Source organism: Morus notabilis, unplaced genomic scaffold (assembly GCF_000414095.1).
Source record: "Morus notabilis unplaced genomic scaffold, ASM41409v2 Scaffold538, whole genome shotgun sequence".
In the NCBI taxonomy this organism is placed as follows: Eukaryota; Viridiplantae; Streptophyta; class Magnoliopsida; order Rosales; family Moraceae; genus Morus; species Morus notabilis.
Window position 1 is genome coordinate 194,673 of NW_010359796.1, and position 25,853 is coordinate 220,525.

At 33.3% G+C, this 25,853-nt stretch overlaps 3 protein-coding genes and 1 long non-coding RNA gene across 7 annotated transcripts; 3 read left to right on the forward strand and 1 right to left on the reverse strand.

The window, feature by feature from the left end:
• The first annotated feature begins 1,353 nt into the window (after positions 1-1,353).
• Positions 1,354-4,472, forward strand: LOC112091017. 4 transcript variants are annotated; one of them, XR_002901957.1, is made up of 6 exons: positions 1,354-1,576; positions 1,722-1,780; positions 2,846-3,192; positions 3,277-3,376; positions 3,474-3,552; positions 4,369-4,472. It is a non-coding gene; the product is annotated as an uncharacterized LOC112091017 (long non-coding RNA). The 4 variants fall into 4 exon arrangements; XR_002901955.1 differs by lacking the exon at positions 4,369-4,472 and adding an exon at positions 3,672-3,932; XR_002901956.1 differs by lacking the exon at positions 4,369-4,472 and having other exon boundaries at positions 2,846-2,951; positions 3,077-3,192; positions 3,474-3,932.
• Positions 4,473-7,002: 2,530 nt separating this feature from the next.
• On the forward strand, positions 7,003-13,631 carry LOC21405716 (protein ESMERALDA 1). Its single transcript, XM_010095062.2, has 10 exons — positions 7,003-7,563; positions 8,752-8,821; positions 9,429-9,496; positions 9,609-9,697; positions 10,422-10,619; positions 11,005-11,209; positions 11,327-11,494; positions 11,763-11,930; positions 12,025-12,215; positions 12,843-13,631. The coding sequence occupies exons 1-10, from the start codon at positions 7,195-7,197 to the stop codon at positions 13,003-13,005; spliced, it is 1,689 nt and encodes a 562-aa protein (XP_010093364.1). The 5' UTR covers positions 7,003-7,194; the 3' UTR covers positions 13,006-13,631.
• Positions 13,632-15,373: 1,742 nt separating this feature from the next.
• Positions 15,374-19,664, forward strand: LOC21405717 (phytanoyl-CoA dioxygenase). Its single transcript, XM_010095063.2, has 9 exons — positions 15,374-15,470; positions 15,611-15,735; positions 15,821-15,881; positions 17,325-17,393; positions 17,514-17,632; positions 17,747-17,894; positions 18,044-18,188; positions 18,306-18,392; positions 19,361-19,664. The coding sequence occupies exons 1-9, from the start codon at positions 15,416-15,418 to the stop codon at positions 19,401-19,403; spliced, it is 852 nt and encodes a 283-aa protein (XP_010093365.2). The 5' UTR covers positions 15,374-15,415; the 3' UTR covers positions 19,404-19,664.
• Positions 19,665-20,143: 479 nt separating this feature from the next.
• On the reverse strand, positions 20,144-22,692 carry LOC21405718 (WUSCHEL-related homeobox 1). Its single transcript, XM_010095064.2, has 4 exons — positions 22,524-22,692; positions 22,082-22,438; positions 21,305-21,390; positions 20,144-20,584 (listed from the first exon to the last, which is right to left on the reverse strand). The coding sequence occupies exons 1-4, from the start codon at positions 22,690-22,692 to the stop codon at positions 20,144-20,146; spliced, it is 1,053 nt and encodes a 350-aa protein (XP_010093366.2).
• Between the last annotated feature and the right edge of the window lie 3,161 nt (positions 22,693-25,853).

A 25,853-nucleotide genomic window follows, 5' to 3' on the forward strand; every position in this document is an offset into this window, starting at 1 on the left:
CTATTTTTTATGATTTTTTCCATCTTTAAAAAATATAATAAAATAAAAATTACGTCAAAAAATAATGAAATTTTACAGACACGATCCTTTCATTTTTCTAGGCATGTTAGAAAAAAATGGCTTCATAAAATGACAAGGAAAAGTAAAACGATGTCAAAAAGCCCCTGGCCCGCGTAGTTGGGTGCCCAGGGACAAGCTCACGGGCCGAGATGGGTCAAAAATTTACATTTTTATTTATATTTTACATTCTAAAATTAATATATGATTTTTAGGAATTAATGCAACAAGCGGCACCATTTTTTGACGAATATTCTATTTTTTATGATTTCATTTATTTTTCGTATTTAAAAAATATAATAAAATAAAAACGACGTCAAAAAATAATAAAATTTTGCAGACATGATCCTTACATTTTTCTAGGCGTGCCAGCAAAAAATGGCCTCATAAAAAGACAAAGAATTGTAAAACGCTGTCAAAAAGCCCCTGGCCCGCGTAATGGGGCACCCATGGACAATCTGAGGGGCCGGAATGGGTCAAAAATTCACATTTTTATTTATGTTTCGCATTCTCAAATTAATATGTGTTATTTAGGAATTAATGCAACAAACAACACCATTTTTTGATGAATATTCTATTTTTTATGATTTTTTTATTTTTCATCTTAAAAAAATATAATAAAATAAAAGCGACGTAAAAAAATAATGAAATTTTACAGACACGATCCTTACATTTTTCTAGGCATGTCAGCAATAAATGGCCTCATAAAATGACAAAGAAAAGTAAAACGCTGTCAAAAAGCCCCCGACTAGCGTAGTGGGGCGCCCAAGGACAGGCTTAGGGGCCGTGATGGGTCAAAAACATACATTTTTATTTATGTTTTGCATTAGAAAATTAATATACAATTTTTAGGAATTAATGCAACAAACGGCACCATCTTTTTATGAATATTCCATTTTTTATAATTTTTTTTTATTTTTCATCTTTAAAAAATATAATAAACTAAAAATGATGTCAAAAAATATTGAAGTTTTGCATACACGATCCTTACATTTTTCTAGACATGCCAGAAAAAAATAGCCTCATAAAATGACAAAAAAAAGTAAAACACTGTCAAAAAGCCTCCAGCCTACGTAGTGGGGTGCCCAAGGACAAACTCATGGGCCGATATGGGTAAAAAATTTAGATTTTTATTTATATTTTACATTTTAAAATTAATAATTTTTATGAATTAATGTAACCAGCGACACCATTTTTTGACAAATATTCTATGCTTAACCTATATCGGATGGGATTTGAAAAAATAAAAAAAATTCATCATCTTTACCCTTTATTACTCATCAGTTTCCTCTTGCTTGTAAATCCTCTCCTCTCTTCATCTTTCTTCTCCTAGGTGTTTATGTCGCTATTCTCCCTCACTTCATCTTCTCTTACCCATTAGTTTTGTACCATATTTTGTTTTTTTGATTCTCAACAGCATAAAGTATGACTTTCAGAAATCTTTCTTCAATGCTCTTCTGAACCTTGCCCTTGTTAATTTTTAACATTTCCTTTTTCGTTCGGTGGAAATCGCCGAGAGGTAAATATCTTTATGGTTTAGTTTTGCCCTAATCTGAAATGCCTCGTGCTTTTCTTTTGGTGGTTGCTGCCTTATCTATCTCATAATTCTTTTGTGTCTCTTTTCTATTATTGCGTTTATTTTGTTGGCTTTGGGCGCTGATTAGGTTGAGTCATGGACAAGCCTTAGCTCCTTCTACCACATCCGAGGGTCCATTCAGCCATGGTAAGCTTTTTTTTTTTTTTTTTTTTTTTCTCACTCTCTCTTCGAACTTATAAATTAAGAGATTGATCTTAGTTAATCCCTAAATTATGTAAGCTTTTTTCCTGCCAGGATCTTACTATTTAACAATAAGGGAACATAGCCATAAAAATGGAAATAATGGTTATGACTTTTTTTTAGTCACTGTTCAGTCCTTTTTATTATAAATTTGGGTTCTTTTTAGTCACTGTTTGAGAACTAGGTTAATTCCTTTTGTGCTCTTTTTTTTTTTTTTTTTTTTTTTTTTTTTTTTTTTCTGTTTTGGTTTTTGTTTTTTTCTCTTTTCTTTTTAACGTTGTCTCCCCCACCCCCTCCCATTTTTTTCCATTCTTTTCTCCTCCAGCTTTTTTCTCTATCCTTTTCTTTCACCTCTCTCTGCCTTTTGTTTGTGCTCTCCCTCTATGCATTAAGATGAACGAAGAGTTGTTTGTGTTCTCCCTCTATGCATTAAGATGAACGAAGAGCCATCATTTTGGGCTTGTGAGAGAGGCCATTATCAGAGTAATTGTTGTCTGCTCTATCTCCTTTCATTTTAATTATTTGAAACATATATCTGCACTTTCATACGTGCGGATCTATTGTGTAATGGGTAACTTTCTTAGTGTTTGGTTGCTGTGAGATAAACACAGGATATTGTTGTTGCAAAGGGTGTTGTTAATTCCATTAAGAAAACATCAATCTTATGATCAAATGTTGACAAGGATTTCTTAGTTGCTAATGTCTGATAAATCATAACTCATGCCATAGTTGCTCTGATAAATAGCATAGTCATATGATTACAAATTTCTCTTCCATTAATTGTTCCATTCATATTTCTGTTATGTGATTTGCTTGATTATCCAATTCTCTCTGTAAAACGCTTTAAGATATGTTCGTCTTTGTTGGTCATCTTTGTCTGGGAAAGTAGATATAAGGAGCTGTGTTGTTTAAAATTCTTTTTCTTGTTGGTTGTTCCTGAATTTTTTATGTACTGTTTCTGCTTTGTAAGTTTTTACATTTCAGAAGAACCAATTTTTATGCTATACTTAGGTCGCTGGAACTTTTGTGAAAGTTGGCGTATGACATGCCATTACATGGATATATATGTATACGGTAAGGACGTTGATTTCATATAGCATTCCAAACATCTGAACTGGTAAGCACATTTTTCCTCCCGATTTTCATATAATAAATGGCCAATGGAAAGCTTACCATCTTATAGTTAACGACAAATATTACTGCGTTAATTCTCAATGGATTGTTTTATTTTAATTTTTTCAGAAAAGTCGTGTATGAGTGGCAATTCAGTGTATTGGACAATATGGTAGTTGTTAGTGGATACTGCCCCATGCTTCGAAGATCTAGAAACATTGAGTGCAGCTTCTCCAAATCATTGTGTATGCTTTTCTGCCATTGTTCATTTTGATTTTAAAAGAAAATTTTCATCATTTGTAATCTTAGAATATTTTGCAACTTATTAGAGGAACTTAGTATCAAGAATGCACCAAACATGGCTCCTTATCTCCATTTAGTTGCTAGCGATTTGACACACTCGTTGAACATGTGAGAACACGCAGGCAGGTAAGCAACTACCTTTTGGTTATTGTTCATTTTAGTTTTATGCCTAAATTTTATGTGAGAGGGGTACCTATGTTTTGTTCTCATCTTTGGTTTTCAGGTAGACAGATTCTTGTGTAGTTTGTTTGGGGAGGCTGCATTATTAACACTTCAAGTTTGAGAAAAGACTCTTGAAAATGGTTGGTTTCTATAGCATGCTGCATGTTTTGTGTGTGTTTATGTTTGTGTTTGTCTTTTTCACATTTTACTTTCATTTATAGCATATTACACTTAAATCATGGTCCTAATCTATTTCAAGGTGAGAAGTGGGATCCTGAAAAACTGAGTAGAGAAAGAGAAACTTGAAAGGCAACAAAGTTTACTTGTAATTCTGACATTAGTGTTTGTTCTATGATTTGCCTGTTTCCTAATTTGTTTGTATAAATCTCAACGTGCCTCTATTTTCCTCATTAGAAAAAAGCTTGATTGCAATTAGTGTAGTGTGACATTATAATCTTTTGTGTTACCTGTTCAAGATTATTTGTTGGAAAGAGTTTATGTCATCTCAGGATATTATTTTATCATAAGAAAGCTCTTTTCACAAATCACAATAAGGAATGAATCTCATAACGCTTATGCAATTTAATTTTTTTTTTGGAAACCATCTCTTTTCTGGATATTGTGGATTGATTAAATAGTTTCTTTCGCGTCAAATATTGTTGAAATAGATTTATTTAACATCTTCGATCTTAGCTTCTTTATCCTTTTTTTTTTGGAATTATTAATCTCAACTTCAACTGAGAGAGGGAAAGTGGTTGACAAAGTTCATTTCATGGAAAATACTCTATCAACCAATTCAGTGCAACTGTTATATGAGTCGATGGGAGTTTTATACTTCTATTTATTTTCTTCCTTTTCTCGGATTTATTTTATTTCGTTGTATTGATGTATGTTTATTTGTTCTATTTAAAACTTGAGTTTGACATTTTCGTTTTCATTTTCATCTTTTATTGTAGGAAATTTCAGCAACTAGCTGTAAGTGCTTGTAATTTTTGTAGCAATGATATGTTGTCTTTCAATGTCTAAAGCAATTTGAGTTAATATTTGTTAAACTATATGAGAGGACAAATTAAAATACTAGATTTAAATCACTATTTGATTTCTTTCATTGATCTGCCCATTTTCATGGTAATTTCTCAACAGTTGATCTATTTTATTTTTAAAAAGTTCTTTGGTAACTTACCGTGGCAAAGGATTTGATTATCCTAGATGTCTCCTTTTTTTTCCCTTTTTATTTTCAATGGGTTCGTTATTGAGTTAGTGTATACAAAAGATTGGATTTCACGGATCAATCGAATTGACGGATTTCGTAAACACCCCTAGTCAGTTCAATTGAAGATGGAAGGGATTTAGAGCAATTCTAGTCATACTAAACATTTCATACTTTTAGCCAAAATAGTTAATAATTTAGCTTTTTTTAATAAAAAAAAAACTTTTTTCCACCCCCACCATTAGCTAAATTGTTAGTTTTTTTTAAAAAAAAATGATTAGCTATTTTAGATAACGTCTTTGACATTAAATAAATATAACTAGCGTGGAGATAATAGCTATTTTATTTTTTATTTTACTTTATTTTCAACCATAATAAGTGCAAAGTTTTTTTTTTGGTTAATTCAACAAAATTATTTGTATTTTAAATTTACTAAATATTAAAATAATTTATAATTAGTTAAAATATGAATTATGATTAGAGTGATTAATTAAAAAATTACTAGATAAAATAGTATTTTAATCATTTTAATTAGAATTTAATTAAAAATTAGAAATGCTCTCAACGTATAACTCGATTAGAGATTACATTAACTGAATCTGGGAATGTAAATATTTATGCATCTAAACTAACCACAATCCACTGCACGCAAATGGTGCCACCACATCGTCTGCACGACATGTCTCTCTATCATGTAAACAAAACGTGGAATAATTTTCTCCACTTATTTATTAAAAAATAGTTAAATAAGTAAATATTTAAGGAAAATATCTGCAAGAATTTTGATTTTTCTTATTTAGTTAGCATGTTATTATCTGTCATTGGTTGTGATTTGTGAAGCTAAAGACCTCATTTTCTGAAGGAAAAAAAAAAAACTAATGACCTCATTTCTTGCGCTAATTTCAATTTTCAAATAAACCCACTACTACTGCAATGCCTTTGCAATTTTCTTTGCTTTTGGATGAGTCTATTAAATCCACTTCCTTTTCAAAATAGTTCATCGTATCCCAGTACTAGGAATTGGTCCCGTTTATTTCACTGATTCGAGTTTAGAATTCGATTTTTACTACAGTAAAAATTTTCACAAACAGTTACATTTAATTTTTTTGCTACAGTAAAAAGCTCTCACATAAAATCACATCTCAACTCGAATTAAAAACTCAAATCAACGAACTAAACGGGCATAAAAGACAATCCCTCATCTATCAAGTTGGAGATCAAGTTGGAGAAAACAACTACAAAACGCTTTGTTGTTTCTCCAATTTTTCACGAATTGTCACGAGTAAACAACGTCAAACCTATTTTTGTTTTAGGAAAAAAAAAAAAAGGGTACAAACTATTTTACCTTTTCTCCAATGTTACGTAACAAAAGGGAAAACATAAGGTCGTAAAGTTATGAAAATAACAAAATGTATAAGGAAAGGAATAGTTATGCTAACTTAAGATAGAATATACTTCTATGTAATGCAGGCGAATATATAAATGTATATACAAAAAACATCGAAATAGAAGAAAAGATGCAATCTACTTCTGTATAGTGCAAGAAAAAGATACAATATACAGCTTGGAAATGGGAAAAAGTTCTTAACATACAATATATTTCTATATGTTGCAAGCCAAAAAAAAAAAAAAAAAAAGAAAGAAAGAAAGAAAGAAAGGAAGGAAGATAAAATATACTTCTAGAAAATGAGGAAGAAAAACCTAAGACACAAATATACTTCTATACATTGCAAGCAAAAATGAAAAAGATACAATACACTTCTAGGAAGAGGGGGAAAATTTTAAGATATAATAAACGTGTAGGAGAGAATGAAGTCCTAATTTTTTGCTGAATAGAATGAAGTTCTAATTTAATATTAGCTTCTCGACAACAAAACAAAACTAGATTACACAAATTATATACAAAATGATTAAAGAATTGTTATTTTATTACAACAAATTGAATTGAGAAAAAGACAAAAACCAAAAGTATATTGAGTAATGATAGAAGCCTTAATACTTATCCTAATATGATAAGTGAATTGCTATGGACTAATTGGTGGATGCTAAGGAACGAAGAATAACTTATCAAATAAGTTGCCATTAAATATTGATATAAAAATTAAGATGCTTAAGTAACATTATTCAAAATCCCTTGGCCATTAAAGGTGACCCAAATGAGACTTATTTTTCTCAGCAAACATAATGAGAATGAGAAGAGGAGAAATGAAAAAAAAAAAAAAAAAGTAAAAAGAAGAAGAATTAAAAGGGAAGGTCGTTCTCATGTCCAACTTGAAAGGAAAGGAGAACGATCATAAATATTCATTTTTGGTTTAAAGCCAAACAACACAACAAAAGAATTTACCCAAAAAAAAAAAAAAAAAAACCAACACAACAAAAGAAGAAGAGAGAGAAGGAATTAAGCCCAAATCGAACTCATAACTCATTAGCCATTTCTCACAAACCAGCACGTGCGCTCCCGCCTCTCTCTCTCTAAACGCTTCGCTCATTCTTTTTTCCTCGAGAGAGAGGAGTGGACTGGAGATCTTCTCCATCGCCATATGACGTAGGCGATTCCTCCAGCCACCCACAAATGCACGCGTACAACCGGCTGCCGAGCAGTGGCCACACGACACCGTCTCCGCCGCCGTCGCCGCTCCGGTCGCCGCGGCTCCGGCACGGGCGGTCGAAGACCGGTGGCCGGTTCAACCCATCGGGAAGGACGACGCTGGTGCAGCGGCTGACATGGCACATCCTCTCGGTGCTGATCCGGCGACAAGGCGTCTTTCTCTTCGCCCCTCTGTTGTACATCTCCGGCATGCTTCTCTACATGGGCTCCGTCTCCTTCGACGTCGTCCCCATCATCCACCACCGCCCCGCCCCCGGCTCCGTCTACCGCAGTCCCCACTTCTACTCCAAGCTCCGCCCCGAGATGGACGCCGATAACTCCTCCACCGATGCGGTTCGTCATCTTCTCTTTCTCTCCATTTCGAGTTTCGTATTTCTTCAATTTCGATTTCAATTTCGCCGAATGAGAAACTGGAATGCGGTGTTTGCTTTTAGTTCTAGATTCTTTACGCGTTTTTTGATTCAAATTTTGCGTGAATTGCGTTCGATTAATGTTAAAAGTTAATCCTTGAATCAAGATTTCTTGTTACGATTAGAGATCTTCTTCGTTTCTGAACCTTTTTATCGGATTGATCTTGTTTCGTTTGGGTTTTTGGGGAATGAAACGAATCATGAAATCCGAAAAAGTGCTTCTCTTTTTGTTACTGTGTACTTGGCGCGTCAACTTTCTGAGCTTTTTAGTTTGTTTTTTAATGGAAAAGAGAAGCAGAAGAAAGGAATGATTTTGAAGCATATCCTTCTCTTTACCATTACTCATTCTGGGTCCAGATGCAAAGGCTGAAGGGAATTGAGAAAATATTTTTATTGAATAAAGCATAAAAGCATATCAAAGTTGGCATTTCTAAGTGCGGAAATTCAAGTTGTTAAAGTTGGCATATGAATTTGAATAAGGAAATAATGCCCATCTGGTGGCTGCTTGGTATAAAAAATTAATGGAATGCATTGGAGAGCTTGGTTTCTATGATTTATTGAATCCAGATAATAAAAATCCACTACAATTTATGTAGAAGAAAGAATAGTGATTGGTGATTTATCAATTGATTCGTATTCAATAGAACAGCCTTTTTAAGGGGAGAGAGCTACTAATTTGGTGAGAGCCGGTGCTGAATAAAAGAAATGTAAAAAATATGCCATCTTTAGCATAATTTTCATCTACTGGATGATATTTACCTGTCTTCTGTCGATTCGTCTTGTGAAGTACAATCAGTTGACTATTTGTGCAAATTTTAAGCTCGGACCATTTTGGTTATTTTTCTGGTCATAGCCAAGTATTTCTGATCCAGTTGCTGAACTGTATCATTATTATACTCACATTATCGGTTCCTTTCAGTGTTCAAACTTCAAAGATTGAGTGTTGACATGAGGTCTTATAATAATGTTCATCCGTCATGTCTTTTTTTTTTGGCTTATTGCTAGGTTAAGGTTATTTTTATAGTTCTTTGATTGATTGATGTAATTTACATCCAAAGTTATCGCCCTCTCTCTAGCTATTAACTTACATAAGCTTGGAAGTTTACTGCAGATATTAACTATATGGAAACATTCCTATAAAGGTGGTGAATGGAAACCATGTACAAACACTTTTTCTGGAGGTACGAGTTATTTCCATTTTTTGCTAGTTGGGAAAAATTGTAACAGTCTTTTGTTGTTTCTGTCTGTTTATTGAATTTTTCCTCACAATTACATCCTTTCTTTTATGGGTGGAAACCTTCTGGCTACAGTACTATTTCTGGTTCACATCGAACTTCATTTTAACTCTTCGCGAGTCTTCAAACCGGACCAGTTGTAGTAATCACTGTTTTACTCTAGTTGCTGCATTTATGCCATCTTGACTGTGGGTTCCACAAGTACAAGGGTGATTAACACATTCTTAGGATGCATTACTAATTTAAGAACTCTTCTACTTCAAAATATCCATTGGAACTTCTGATATCGTAGTAATTTAGTTAATTTAGTTCTCCCCGATGTGACATTCTGAAGATACTGCATTCATGTTAACGTTTTTTCCTTAAGACTTGAACCTTCCTCTGCTGTTCATATGTATGAGTGCTCATATGCAAAAACATTAGCGGGCTGTTCTTATTATATAGTGAGTAGTTGCTACGCTATATCTGTTACACATGCTATTGGAATCTGAACATGTGGTTTGCGTGTTTGTCATGGTATTTATTGTAAGTAGTTTCTGTGCTATTATTGCAGGTTTGCCTAATTCAAATGGTTACATATATGTTGAGGCAAATGGTGGCCTAAATCAGCAGAGGACTTCGGTTAGTTTTGTTGCTCAGTTGTCAATCTTGTTGCCACCACTTTTACTGTCTCTGTTTTTGATTAATCATGTAATAGTTCTTTTGACTATAGGTTGTTATTCTTGAATTGTAGATATGCAATGCTGTTGCAGTAGCGGGTTATCTTAATGCTACACTTGTTATTCCCAACTTTCATTATCACAGCATCTGGAGAGATCCTAGGTTTGTTGATGCTTATTTCTTCAAAAGTTTATTTGTAGGACTAATGCTGCCCATGTGATAACGCACGGAAAGAAGAATAAATACTCTAAATATTTACCCCTTAGTCCTTGCTAGTCTAATATGTTTGTAAATTTGAACATGCCTCGCAATGTTAATCTTTTATTAGGGAGTGCTCTAGTTCACATCTTACATTTCTTACTTTGGGATTTATTTTGCAAATTCTGCGACCAGTGATTCTAATATATAAATAAACTATGTATTGCCCCTTGTCCGTGATAATATTCTCTAAATGAAGATATTGGTCTATTCTCTTGTTTATGGTCTTATTTACGAAAATGCTGGTAGGGTTCTTTGCATTAATAATATTATAAGTTGGTTTCTTGACTGGCTCCCTGAACCAACCTATGCAGTATCTATTGGTTAAATACGATCGTGGGGATCTGTTTCCCAAGAGTTAGATAATGTCAGGATGCTGAATGAGAGTGGGTTCCTGTTCTCTTTTTAATAAATTCTTTTGGAAAATAATGATGAGGCTAAGGAGACGTAGTATTGCAAGTTTACATCTCTCGTATATTCTCTAGCTTTCTATCTTATAGTTTGGTTTTGAATAATTCTCTGCATACTTGCTCACTGTTTGCTGATATTTTTTAACTTTGTAGTTGTTTATTCAATAACAAATTGTTAGTTGTACATGGTGTTTCTGACTTTGGGCTTACTTGTCCAGCAAATTTAAAGACATTTATGACGAAGATTATTTCATCAGTACCTTGAAAAATGATGTGCGGGTGGTTAATAAGATTCCAGAATATATAATGGAGAGATTTGACAACAATATGAGCAATGTTTACAACTTTAGGATAAAGGCTTGGGCATCTGTTCAGTATTATGGAGATGCAGTTCTCCCAAGATTGCTTGAAGAAAGGTAAGCTTACACATCAACTGGTTCTTTTTTCCTTTTTCTATTTTAGTTTTGTTTGCATCCTTGATGTTTACTTGTGATTGGATATATGCTAAATTATGAAACTTTGGTAACTGTAATATGATCTGATAGTGACTTTATGCAGCATGGGGGATTTTTTTTTTTTTTTTTTCCTTTCTTCATCGACTCTCTCTCTCAAAACATCTGATTAGATAGAAACTAGTAAGGGGGGAAAATGTCAAATGGAAAATCTCTCATTATTCAACATTGCTACATGGCCAATGTTAGAAGATTGGCATTGTGTCTATCTACTTATATTTGTTTTGATTTTTGAGTATATGACGTTTAGTGTAGTTTTATTAAATGAAATATCTTTGGAAATATACAGGATCATTCGGATTTCCCCTTTTGCAAATCGATTGTCATTTGATGCTCCTCCTGCTGTTCAATGGCTTAGATGCTTAGCTAATTATGAAGCTCTTAGGTTTTCAAGTCATATATTAACACTGGGAGATGCTTTGGTGGCAAGGATGAAAGAACGCAGTGCTAAATATGGTGGCAAGTACATTTCTGTGCATCTTCGCTTTGAGGAGGTTAGATTCAATTGGAAAGAAGTGTGGTTGTGCAATTTTCTCTTTGATATCGTCCAGCAAGGAGATTATCATCTTTGTATTTTAGTAGCAAGCAAAGTAGTATTCCTCTTTGTGCAGGATATGGTTGCTTTCTCTTGTTGCATTTTTGATGGTGGGGAGCAAGAAAAGGAAGATATGGAAGCTGCAAGGGAAAGAGGTTGGAAGGGGAAATTTACAAAACCTGGTCGAGTTATACGCCCTGGAGCAATCAGAATCAATGGCAAATGTCCACTTACTCCTTTGGAGGTATTATCTATTGTTCATCTTCCTAATTAAAAGACAGGAAAAGGATGTAGCTTTCACTCTACTCTTCCTGTGGGAAAAGTACCTTGAGATATGGGAAATAGATATTTCATTTGGGAGTTATGTGGATGTGCTGGTCCGAATCTGATCATGTATATAATTCCTTATTTTATGAAGAGCTTTATGAGCTTTCTAAACTTCTTCTGTAATGTACAGATATCAACAGATCAGCTCATTATTATTATTATTATTTTTTCAATTTTCTCATTAGGTTGGTTTAATGCTTCGGGGAATGGGCTTTGATAAAAGCACATTCATCTATTTGGCATCCGGTAAGATATACAATGCTGAGAAAACAATGGCGCCACTGTTGGAAATGTTCCCTAATCTGCAGACGAAAGAGATGCTGGCTTCAGAGGAAGAACTCGCTCCATTCAAGGTCTGAATGATGTGCGGTTATTTGTATTTCTTCCCAATTTGAAAGCGTGACAATGACATTATGCAAATCTTCTGATTTAAATTTCTGCTACTAGAATTATTCTTCCAGGATGGCTGCTATAGATTACACAGTTTGTCTTCACAGTGAGGTGTTTGTGACAACTCAAGGTGGGAACTTTCCTCATTTTCTGATGGGCCACCGGAGATACTTGTATGGTGGACACTCCAAGACGATCAGGCCTGACAAACGAAAGTTAGCATTGCTCTTTGATAATCCAAATATTGGGTACGTAACTGCTAGCTCTTTTCTTGCAAATACGTATTCTATGGAGTCAAATGATTGCAGAGAGTCAATTTGCTAAATTTTATGGAGTAAAGTTACGCTTGCAAGATCTAGCCAAAACTGGCGAAAAAGAAAAATGGGGCAACCCAACAGGAATTTGGGGTCAATATGGAGTTGAAAAAGGTCACAATTATATTACTTATACATACATACATACACACACACATATATATATATATATATATATATAAGAACAGTTATATTTGTCCGTATCCAACATTTAGAATTACAACTCTCCTTTTTGTGCGTTTGTGTGTGTACCTTCTTATTCTTATTCTTAGCATTGTTCTTATTATTATTATCATCATCATCATCATCATCATTATTATTAATTATTATTATTATTATTATTATTTCCAAAATGAGTAATGGTCCCGAATATATTAAAAGTTAAATTGACTTTTGAGTGGAAGTCCAGCAACTAAATTTAATTTCTGTAGACTCATAATTGCCATCTTTAATAAAAAAATATGCAACTGGCAATTTCGGTTTATCATTTCATTCTGCCTTTATTTTGTGTGATATAGAAGAAGTAACATAATTGGATTGATTCTTTTCCTTTCCTTCCAGATGGAAAAGTTTCAAGCGCCAAATGCTGGGTATCCGGTCTCACAGTGATTTAAAGGGGTTTGAGCTCAAAAGGCCGAATGACTCCATTTATACCTTTCCTTGCCCAGATTGCATGTGCCGAATAAACAAGACAGAAGATTCGAAACCATCGTCACTGACTTGATTTAACATGAAGATTCTTTGATGGGTGTTCCTTGTACCTGTAGTTTTGATCCTGCTACTGACCCTCTTTTCTGTTCGGCATTCTTTCATTTTTTTGTGCCCCTGTCCATTGGCGGAGAGGGCATACCACACCCTCAATTTTGGGAGCTACGAGGATTTTGTTCGAGATGTCATATTGATCTGATTTGTTTCCTGGGATCGAATTGTGGGGCAGTTCCATCACTCTCTGTATATGAAGATACTGGTGGAGAACAGAGCAACTTGCCATCTTTCAATTTCAGGAGTTTCCCAGTGTTGACTGCGCAATTGTTTTGTATATGAAGTCGCAGCTACTGTATCTAACAAGCTGTGAATTGACACATCACATTTCTTCACACTCTGGTTTTCTGATGTCTATAGATTTAGTTGGAGTGAGTTTGTTATTCTGCTCATCCAAGTAGAATCTAAAGTTGGAACTTTGTATACATTTATACTCGGTCTCAGGGTATTCATTCTTTTCTTCCTATTTTTGACTCCATTTTTTGTACACTTCTTACTCTTTACGTCTACAATCTTATGGTTACATTTATTAGTGCTACTCACTATATTCGTCTTACTCGGCGATACAAACATTACTTTTGTGATTTTTGGGTCATTTGAATGTAAAGTATGGCATTGACTGGCGCCATTTAGGTTTCCAATATGTGATCTTTTTCTTCGTTGTGTGATTGTCTTGTTATGGTTCTTCCTTATTTTATTTTATTTTTTATAGTATGGTTCTTCCTATTTTTGGCTTTTTGTTTAGAAAATGTGCTTTTATTTTGTATTGAATGTGCCTTGATCCCAAAGTAACCACCTCCTTTGCTTCTCTCTCCTCTTAAATCATCTATTTTATCAAGAGTAGCACACGTTTCAAAAAAAAAAAAAAAGTGTACTTTCAAAAAGAAAAAAACATATATATTGCCTACTTTAAGATCAGTTTCAGCAGATTCGGCACGTGGAATAAAATATATAATGCCTAGCAAATGAGTAACTATTCAATTCACTCTAAACTGGGGAAAAATTACTCGCATTCATGCTTGAAATGCAATAAGTAAATTATAAAAAATTTGATTCGAAAAAATTAGTAAAAACTTTTGACAACTGAATAGTTCAAAAAAAAAAAAAAAACAAGAAGAAAAACTTTGCAAGTTTTTTCAGTTCACTTTCTTGATTAAGGTAGCTTCGTTGTTTTATTGAGGTAGCTTTAACAGATCAATCGTTGTTTCGTAGAAAATTATTAGTAGTTCAAACCCCACACTTTGGTTTTTTTTGTTGTTTTTTTAAATATAATTAGTTATAAGCACGCGCCTCCCGAGTGTATTATTTACATTTTCATATGAAAATATAAAATTTTTTCTAATAATTAGTTGTATTTATTTATTATTTATTTAATAATTGAGTTTAGTACAAAAGGAAAAAAAATTTAGTAGTGCGATTACAAAGAAAAAATCGTCACATAATAAATTATTTATGAGATACATATAAAATGAATTATTTTAAATGGAGTTAAGACTAGAGTGAGAAAAGAAAATCATAGAGGTATTTTGTAAGAAGATTAAATTACAAAAGAGCATTTGGTAAAAGACTAAAAGAACTCTAAAGAAAAAAGCAAAAAAAGATTAGAAAAAAAAGTAAAAATAAACAAAAGAAAAATTAGAAATAATATAATGTAAAAAGTAAAAATAACACTATGTTTGGTATGATAGAAAAGTGAAAGGAAGAAAGTGAGTAGAATGATTGTTAGATGGAAAATGATAGAATTAGTTGTTTGGTAAGAAGAAAGAGAGGAGAGAAAAGAAAATAGGATGAAAAAAAATTTTAATGGGGCCTACTATTTTTATCTCTCTAATATTGGGAGGAAAACTCAAATCCACTTATTGAGGACTAAATTTACTTTTGTGTCCTTATTTTAAAATCTAAATTAATATTAAACAATTGATAAAATAGTCATTTAGGCTATTCTATGTTTTTTTATCTCATTATACCAAACACTATAAAAAAAAATTAACTTCATTCATTACCTTCACATTTTTTTTTTAATGTGTTTTCTTTATTTTTTAAAAGAGAGAAATAAAAGATTGACATGTGATAAAAAGGAGCAATATGTTTACATTTTTTAAATAGCTAATGGTCAAACACATTAATCACCCAATAAAAAAATAATAGTAATCACCTTTTGTTCGTATAAAAAAAAAAAAAATCATAATTTATTAATTAAATTTTGAACAAAAATTTAAATTTGAAAAAAAAAGCTATAGTACTTCGAACGGTGAAAAAAAAGGCATGATATTCGTTTGATTTTAAAAGCCTCAAAACACAATAAATAGCACCATATCATATTCGCCTCCAAAACTTTTGACTCATTTGAAGTTGATCATCATCGCAGCGTCATGGGTATTGTTGGAAATCTCAGTCCAGCTCAGCTCCAATCCTTCGAAACCGATGGTAAACTACTTCTCAATTCGTCTTAAAGTTTCCAACTATTTTCAAAATCTTAATTGTTAATGTCAGCAGAAACGAAAGCTTGAAAAAACCATTTTTCCCCATTTTTTCTGTTTGGTGATTGTTCGACGAACTTTGAAAAGGGTATATTGTGATGGAATCGTTTGCAAGCGGCGAGGAAATCGAGAGGATGAGGAAGAGAATGGAACAGTTGCTGGACGAGTTCGATTGCTCTTCCACGGCCTCTATTTTCTCTACCAAAAACCAGGTTTTCACTTTTTTCTTTTTTCCTTTTTTTTTTTTGGTTATGGAAATTATGTTGCGGAAAATAATTATTTCTTATTCCCTTTCAGCAACACTCGACAGATCATTATTTCTTCGAGAGCGCCGAGAAAATTTCGTTTTTCTTTGAAGGTTTGGGGATAAATTGCGTCATTTGTAGTTTTTTTTTTTTTTTTTTCGATTTTTTTTATTTCATTGCCTTTTAAGAAGAAGAAGACATTCTGTGTATGTTTACATGAGTTGAGTCTTAAAGTACTTTTTGAAAATGAAAGCTGAACAAGAACCCAAATGGATATGCGAGGAGGAGTATCAATTTTTTTAGTACTTATTGGTGGTTTTTAGTTCAGCTACTTATTAAAGAAACGAAAAACTGATAAAAGGAAAAAAGAAGCAAAAACAGAAATTAGAGATGGGAAGCAGGAACTAAAATTATGGTGAGATTTGTTTATAGAGTTTGGTAGCTATTATTCTCAAGTGCTGCAGTGATGGGGTTGTGGAGGTCTTGATGTTTGCTATATTAAGATTCAACTTCGGAATATTCACTGAATTGCAATATCTTAGGTAAATTCTAGTTTACTTTCAGGCCGTGTTTACTTTGCATGAAAGAGAAAGGAAAAATGAAATGGAGGGGTGATTCTCATTTCCATTTAACTATGTAAATACTCTTTTTCTTTTTTGGTAATTTAATTATGTATTTCCTAACAATATTAGTAATGAGAGTTTCGTGGCCCCGCACAATATAGAGAATGAAAAAAGGGAATACTAGTCTTTGCCTGCATCCCCTTAGTATTGATTTCCAGTTAAAAAAGAATGAATGTTAAATTTACTTATATATCTTTAATAATCTAACATATTATTATCCGATGATTATTCAATTATGTGAAAGGATATTTTAGTAATTAGATTGATAAGATTTCTATTAAGTTTAGTAAACAATAGAGAGTGAGTCAGATTGTTTCCCGTTGTACCATCTAATAGATAAGTAAACAATAAAAAAGGAATCAACGATTCTCATTCTTATTAATGTACTTTACTTTTCACTCCCATTACCTATTCAATTACATTCTTTTATGGTGTAAACATGCCTTTATGGCTTTCTTTTTGAAACATTTGCGAATTATAAGCCTCTGTTTGTTTCACTGGTTTAGTTTAGTTTAACTCAGTTTGAACGGTGAGTATAGTTTGAACTCATGTTTGGTAAACACGCAGTTCGAATTATATTCCCCGTTTGAACTGGGTTAAACTGTCCAACTTAGAGTTAACTCCTCCTTAAAGTTCGACCGTTCAAACAATTTCTGAACAGTAAAAAAGTGTTCGCTCTCTCTACTTTTCACACTTTCCATACACAAATTCAAATTTTATTCCTTGTTCCAATTAAAATTTTAACTGCACATCCAAACACCAATTCAAACTACAATTTAAACCATACAGTTTGAATTTTTCTATTCAAATAAAAAGGTTCAAATAAATAAAATTCGAACTAGCAAAACAATGGGGGCTTATTTTTTGGAACTTCTGAAAGGGCCTGGTTTTTGTATTATTCTACTTACAGTTTCCACTTGTTATCTTTGGCAGAGAAAGCTTTTGGGGAAGATGGAAACTTGAAGCAACCGAAGGAACTTTCTATTAACAAAGTTGGACATGGTAATTCCTTGTCTATGGAGTGATTTTCTTCTTTTCATTCGGTGTTTATTATCATATTTTAACATTTTTATACGTACTCTGTATTTTTAGGGAAACTAATAATTGTCGTACATTATGCAGCATTACATGTGCTTGATCCAGTATTTAAAAGCTTCTCTGACTCCGATAAAGTATGCAGCATGTTGGTTTCCTTGGGTTACAAGAGACCAATTGTGATTCAGTCTATGTACATATTTAAGGTATTTTTTCTTCTTCTTCAAGATTTAGTAAATTCTGGACATTTTCTATATGACGTACATGTCTTATGATTTTTGGCGTATGAAGTAACCTGCAAAGATCTCATGAATTGGCAGCAACCAGGTATTGGGGGTGAGGTAGTGCCACATCAGGATAACTCTTTTCTGTATACTGAACCAACAACATGCACAGGGCTATGGCTGGCCCTAGAAGATGCAACGATCACGAACGGCTGTCTCTGGGCTATTCCTGGATCTCAAAAAAGTATTTCACACTTCCCTCTAATTTCTTTTCATGTACAATTTATTGGGGGTTGCCAAACTTCTTTTCCTATTCTAGGACAGGCGATTAACGATTGCAGTATCCATTAAAGAGGGTTTGGATAGTTTTACTGTATGTTTTGTTGTTTGCAGATGGCCTTGTCAGACGGTTCATTAGAGGTGAAAATGGGGTGACCTTTGATCGGCCTTCCCCAAATTATGATCAGAAAGATTTTGTGCCCATTGAAGTTAAAGCCGGTTCTTTGGTTGTCATTCATGGTGATCTTATTCATCAAAGGTCAGTTCATACCATTCCTTTTTTATGATTAAACAGGCATACAAATGATTTCTCCTTAGCTGAATCGCCTGAAATGCGTCCTAAATTTTGTTGCTCTTTTTCATTAATGGACTACAGTTGTGAGAATCAATCTTCAAAATCAAGGCATGCGTACAGTCTGCACATGGTAGATACAGAGGGCTGCAAATGGGCTGAAGATAATTGGTAAACACATTACAAGTTCTACGAGTTTTACCTTATTTCTATTTAAGAGTATCTTGTACAGTGTTATTTCTGGCTTTGCTAAGTATAGAAAAACTGAACTAAATTTTTTTTGACTTCTTAGATTTATATGTGCTCTCTTTTTGGCTCTGTGAATCTGGAAAATATATGTACCAGGTCTCTGAGGATCTTATTGAACTGTACATAAACTTCTTTCTGACGGGTGAGCTAGGACAATCCATTGAAGTGTTGCTGTTTACCTATTATAAACTTGAAATGGGCATTACTTAGGAAAAAAAATGGCTAAAATGTTAAATTGTGGGGTCTGGGAAATCACATAAACAGCTAAATCTTTGGTGTAAGAAATAAACAGCTTAACGTTTTGGTCTTACTTAGAGTTAGGTGAATGTAACTCAATTGTGCAATGCAGTGTGATGTAAACTCAAGGACATGAAAGATTAGCAAAAAAAAAAAAAAAAAAAAAAAAAAAACCCCCTCAAGGACATGGAAAAAAAAAAAAACTCTCAAGGACATGGGGGAAAAAAAAAACTCTCAAGGACATGGAAAAAAATAAAAAAGAAAAAAGAAAAAACCCCTCGAGGAAATGGAGGAAAATTAGTTAGTGGGCAACACATTTTTCCTCATAATCTCTAAAGAAATAAAGCATGTCTTTCTGTTGCTTGTTTCGCGGGTAAACTAAGTAGCTTACATTACCTTCCAAACACTAGAATGGTCAAGTGGTATTACTTGCCGTTAAAAAAAATTTGATCGTACTTCCTGGTGAGAGGAAAAATGCTGATCATTCTCTTCTATGAAGTGATCAATGCAAGAGCTATGTCTCTTTTATTGAGAGGAAGTTAAAAAACGGGTTAGCTAGGTTGATAGACCTTAAACCTAACTAGTCTTGTTATCATGACCTTAAATCTACTTTATGTTTAACAATGTTATTTTGTATTGAAATGTTCTTTTAGGATCAGGCAAAAAGTAGAGCCAACGCCTCTTTATGGATCTTAATATGACCCGAGAGCAAGATGCATAGTTTGGTGGGGTGCTGCTATGGGAAACTTAAGTCTCAAGTTGAGAGATTCTCTGCCATGCTCATATGAAGATTCTTACGTTGAGAGCTCATCTATAGTTTATGGATTTTATCTTACTTTTTTCTTGTTCCAAATAAGAGCACCAGTTAAAAAAAAAAAGGAAAAAAAAAAGAATAAGTTTGTCATAACTGGATGTCTTAAATAGTTTCCTTGTCTAATAAAATGTCCAGGTTAAGTATTTCTATTGTCATTATTTTCTCTCTTGGATTGGTTTAAACTGTTTGAGTGTGATTTACGGACCTAAAAGGCAGAAAGACAAAGATAACAAAAAAAAAAAAAATTAAAAATCGCTTAGCTGAGCTATACTATACGGCTTAATAATGTTGTTTCTCTACCCCTTGATTTTTTATTTTTTTTTTCCCAGGACGACTATTGAATTCCAGTTAAGTAGTTTAGCAGAAAAGGATCTAGTAAAAGCAGCAACTCTAGTTAGAAACTAACCCTTTTAAGCTTAACAAAAATGTTACTGAAGTCTTCTATTTATTTAAATTCTTTATACTTATTTTGCATTTTTATAATGCACGCATGACATGAAAAGAAAATATTAAAATTACATAGCAACCCAAAACAAAGGACCTTATAATAATTACTACACTTAAATTTTTGTTGGAAGGCATAATCACTAGTACTCTATTTGCTCAAGTCAGTTCTTCAAAGTTAGAAACTCAAAGAAAGGTCTTGTTTGAAGTCAGAATCTCTTGTCATGGAAGAAATTTTTGGAGCCTGATCTTTACTCTGACTACCCTTAAGATTGTCACTCAGAAGAGGAAATAGCTCAAGAGTTGTAGTGGTAGTTTCTCCACTAATTCCATTCCCAAAACTGGTGAAACCTTCTTTGCTGTTGGGCATTAAAGATGCATTGTAATCTTGAGTTTTCTCCAATAACTTTTCATCAAATGTCACCGAAATTACTGTGGATCTGGTCCTCTTGAGGTCATTATTGTAAGAGGGAAAAGTATAGGACATTTCCATAGGTTTCCATGAGGCATGCTTTTCTTGTGTGTTCTTTATTAGTTGCGACTCTTTCTCCTCAAATGCAACCAACTTGTTTGTACGTCTCTCAGCTATTGTCACTCTAGGCATTGAATTAACAGATTCCTGAAAATTACAAGTGATAAAAAGCATATAGTAAACCCACACAAGATCCGAAAAAATTGGAATTTCTTGCTAGACAGCCCCAACAGAAAGCAAATACTAGTGCAGCTTTTGAACCTCTACTTTTCCCAACATTTTAAAAGCTTCTGTCCCTTTCTTGTAATTTGAATTCTCTCTCTTAATTGGTGTTTTGACTATTGTATGATATCATGACATGGTTTTTAATTCCCCAACAATGTCGTGTATTATCATTGCTTCTTAAAAAACTACATAATTTTATATGGCAAAATTTAATTAATTAAAAATGAATCACTCGCGTGTTCTTAAAAATATATTAGAAGATTTCTATACTAGAAAGTAGAACTTAGATAAATGATCTGCAGATTTTTATTTTTCAGCCTTCAGATCAACAGAAATTGTATGTGCTATATATTTTTTTTATTTTGATGACCAGCTCTAAAAGTAAGAAATGTACACTATCAATAGCACGTTTCACCGTAGAAAGACCCAATATATTAATATATAAATTTTAGAAGACAGATTATGGGAACGCATATAGTTTTATGTGACAAAACAGGACCGATATTGGTGATGCTTAGCATTCTTTCTTACAGTAACTTTTATGTCTGATCTGTTGGGCTAAAGTAGAATATAACTGTAATGCATACAAACCATACAAATAAGAAATTAGATGAGATGCTGTATGCACAATACATATTATACCTCTGAAATTCTGCTGTAGTTTGAGAGAGGTTCCCGTTTTGTCGGCTCAACTTCAAGACCTGTCACTCTCGGTCCTGAACACAAAACTGCAAAGCAAAAGTGTATCCCAAGTGCTATTACAACACAACAGATATTCAATTCAAGAAGGTTGTGACAAAAGTACCACGGTCCGTAAAAAGAAATGTTTAGTAACAAATATGCATCCTAATTTTCTATTGTAGTTACGAACAACTGAAATATCGTTTCTTACAAATTTTAAATTTCCAAAGGAGAAGACAATTCAAATATTTTTACAGAACATATGGATATATATCATATCAGCATTAGCCATATCTCCAGCTCTTTCTAAAAATTGATTTTAACAGAAAAAATTATGTGTAAAATATATATTTTTAAAAAATTTAATTTACAAAATAACTTCTGAACCACCAGCGTAACCATTTTTTACACCGTGCGACCGGTTGTGTTGTTCAGTGTGAAAATGAAAAAGGTATTGATTTTTAATAATATGTGGGTTACTCTTCTGGCAAAACTGATTGCATAATTATATGTGCAGGCTTATGAACACATACAATAAGGTGCAGCACTATAATGTTTCAAGACTGAAACAAAGAAACTCGTATGAATATTCTTCTTGTAAGTACTATATTATGAACATATAGCTTTAAAATAACAGTTAAATAACTAACAGCTGCATAATAATCCTAATACTCAGAGACGCATGGAGCATATACAATATTATCGTGTAATTCTCCTGTAATTTTGTTCATTAATTACCTGATGTTTTAGTTCCGAGACTTTTGGAATAATCATACTGATGTCGTTCGATCTTTAGGCGACGAGACTGATCCACTTTGAGGCGCTGCTTCTTTTTGTCCCTTGCTTTGTGGTTCTGAAACCAGTAGAACACATTTTTGCCTTCAATCTTCCCGAACCGCCGGAGCTTCGCGGTGATCTCTTGGATCTGCTGCGCTGTCGGAGTTCGCGTCCCCCGTCGGTACAGCTCTTGCAGCGCCATCAACTGCTCCGGTGTTGGACTCCACCGTGTGCTTTGTAATGGCACTACTTGTGCAATATTGAGGTCCTTTTTTCGACGTTGCTCAGTAATATTCACAATACTACTATTATTATTATCTGAAACAATGTACTAAAGCAACTTACCAACAAAAAGGAAGAAGAAGAAGAAGAAGCTGCAAATGTGAAAAATATAAGGTATTACCTTGAGCACTACTCTTAGCACTGCAATCAGTTACCGGGGTTGCTTGATAAACGACGGTCGTTTTGACAGGACTGTAAGTAATTAGAGGGCGAAGCTTGAGGTCTTTGAACGAGCTTCGCGGCTTAAGTTGATTTCCATGATCAGCAGTACTACAACCCATCATCCACATTTTACACCGAGCAAACGATTATTGGTATTACTAGCTAGTATTGATTCTATATATAATAAAATATAGTTCTCTCTCTCTCTCCCTCCGCAGAAGAATATAGACCGGGGGCAAAAGAATAGTGTTTTTGAGCAAGAGAGATGGGATGTAACAAGAAAATGATATGATAGTTTCTAGCTAGGTTTCAAATATTGGACATGGGAAACCGTAAAGCTAAAGGTACGGTTTTATAGGAGCTGGGTTGACCATTGCATACACGTGTGCATGATGCGAATAAGGAGAACATATATATTTATGTTGTAGTAAAAGATCTGTTTCGGAGTGATGTGATCGTACGGTGGCCTGGATTTCTGAGAGAGAATATCTCCGACAATGGTCAATATATAGAGAAGTGAAAAAACATAATTGTTGTTAACTCAAGTAATCATTCCTTCGAAAGCCACGCTAAAGTTAACTGATAGTGCTACCCAGTAGTGTTACACACTGTTATAAGTATACGGCTAAAAAGTTATTACTAAAGTTGTCACATATTGTTTGTTGCCTAAATTTTTCAGGGAACACTATCAAATATAATGGTATTTAAATTAAATACATGGGCGAAGTCTCTGGACTAGATAAAACGCCAATGTGGATAGTAAGTTGCATCATCAAAAATTGGAGGCCATATGTATATTATGCAATATTGGCCAAAGCATGATTGTGGCAAGTGGATTGAATGATAGGTATCATATGGGCGATAATTGCTATATTAAAATCAGTTAAGGACGATTAGAAAATGATTTGAGATATTAAAAAAACGTCCCCAATTAAGCCTTAATGAGTCCGATACTTTTAGAGCTACCGCATTTAAATATATATAGCTTTTTAAGCACAACTTATTAGACCTCATTATTTATGTAGTTAAGAATTGTCCCGTACATGTCCACTTTTTTGTAGTGAATAGTAATCGTACTAATTTCGTGACAAAGTGCATCGAGCATGTATTGCATGCGTGACAAGTAGGGTTAAAATAAGCTGCATATATAATGTGTATAAATGCATGGTTAGGTTGCACTGGCATATACCAAAATATGCGTCCAATTTAACTAGCTACCAGAAAATATAGTAAATATATACATAGTGTTTGGAGGTTGTGACTAATTATGTGTAGCGTTTGCGTGCATATATGAATTATGTATTAACCACAGACAATATTGCTGCATATGCTGCGGTGCCGTCCTCGGGGTTTGCCTTGTCCGTGTCGAGATTCCTTTATTTTTACGCGTATTTGGAAACCATATATTGCTTCATTCTCTACCTCTTTTGTTCCTAAATTTATATATAGGTCATTTCTTATCCATCTGTTCTCTTAATATTGTAAGTAGTTATGTTCCTGAATTCCAATAAGATCTCTAGGTACACTAAACTTTGTTTCCATACTTGGAAATGATCAATTCATTGTTACCAATATATATTATAGCCAGTATCAATTTATTTCGGCCATTTTGTATGTAATTGTAATAAGTTGCCTGTTATTTTTCTGTGTCTATGGTATATATATGATATGATGGCAGTATTCCAGTTTGTTAGATACTAACTGTGCATTCTAATTTAAATAATGCCCTTGCTAATTTCAGGATTAATTTCATAAATGTCCACTGAACTATGTACCCAGCTGAACATGCTCCCTGAACACTAAGAAGAGTTTATTTTCACTTTTGAATTGTAGTTCATGAGAGATTTATGAAATACAATTAGTGTCACATCACCATTCTATTAGTATTATAGATGGATCTATAAAGAATGAATGTTTTGATTGATTTTATATAGTTTAGGAGTGAAATGGTTCTTTTAAAAGTTTGAGAAGCATGTTAAATTAGAAAACATAATTCGGTAACATTTATGAAAATCCTAAACAATAACATCTCAAGTTTTTCACATCACTTAATGATGAAAATATGATGAGCAACTTATTTTTGGCAAGAAAAAGATATTTGGCAACTTATTAAGTAAGACCTATCCCTTAAAAAAAAAAACAAAAATAATAAAAACAAAAACCTGGCAATGCCAGTTGGCACATTACTCGTTATTGTTAATTAGCATTATTTTTCAGTATATGGGTGCAATCTTTTTTCATATTCAACTAGTTCGACTCCACGTACTATGCATGTGGGGAGTCATCACGTGGGGAATCATCCATATGTTAAATTTTAATTACAGTGTTAAAATAAAATATAATATGTGTATAGACAAGTATAGCATATTATTGATGAAACTATTTTGTTCATGTGAATCAAGTAGAAAATTACTTAGAGTGTACATAGGAAAAAAAAAAGCAAATAAGGATGTATTTGAAATATCAAAGGCTATATTTGTTAAACGTATATTTTAGAGGATTGAAATGAAAGTTTAGGAGAGAAGATAAAAGTTTGAACAGTAATTTGTGAGGTGTGCTACAGTAACATCATTCACATTTCTTATATAATTATAGTTATAGATGCAGTGTAAATAACAAACGAAACATATTTTCAGTTCTTAGTAAAGCAACACGATAACAGACACAACAAACACTCTAAAAGCATTTATATAATACCAAAAGCAAATATGGCTTGCGTGCATGTGTATGTGGTGCGTTAATAACACATTTAGAAGCAGTTGCCTCCTATTCTTATACATTATTAAAAAAAAAAAAAAAAAAAAGAAGCAGTTGACTAGCTATCTTCCTTTATAATTATATTATGTTTGAGAAGGAATTTTTTTTTTTGTTTTTTTTTTTCACCCATTTCATTACATAAAAATCGCTTCAATGTCAACTATAGGAATGAGACTAGAAAGCTCGATGTCGTGATCACACGAGGACACAAGGAATCTAGCCTCAAATTATATATGATAGCGTAAGCTAGAAACGACATCAATGACGCCCAGGTGTGTGTGTAATATTGTTGCGTGTTTAAAAGTGCAAGAACCGGGTAAAATAGTAGTGGACCAACCAGCTGTTTACAACCATATTCTTTACTTCTAGCTGACCTAGGGATCTGATCCCCGTTTACTCTATCCGCCTAAAGCCTTCGTTGGCATCTTTAATGTTGTGTTGTGTCTATCCAAGTGACTTGGATCTTTTTATATGATTCAAAAGAATGTTTGATGGGATTCGTGGGAACTAGCTTGTTCATATTCACATATAT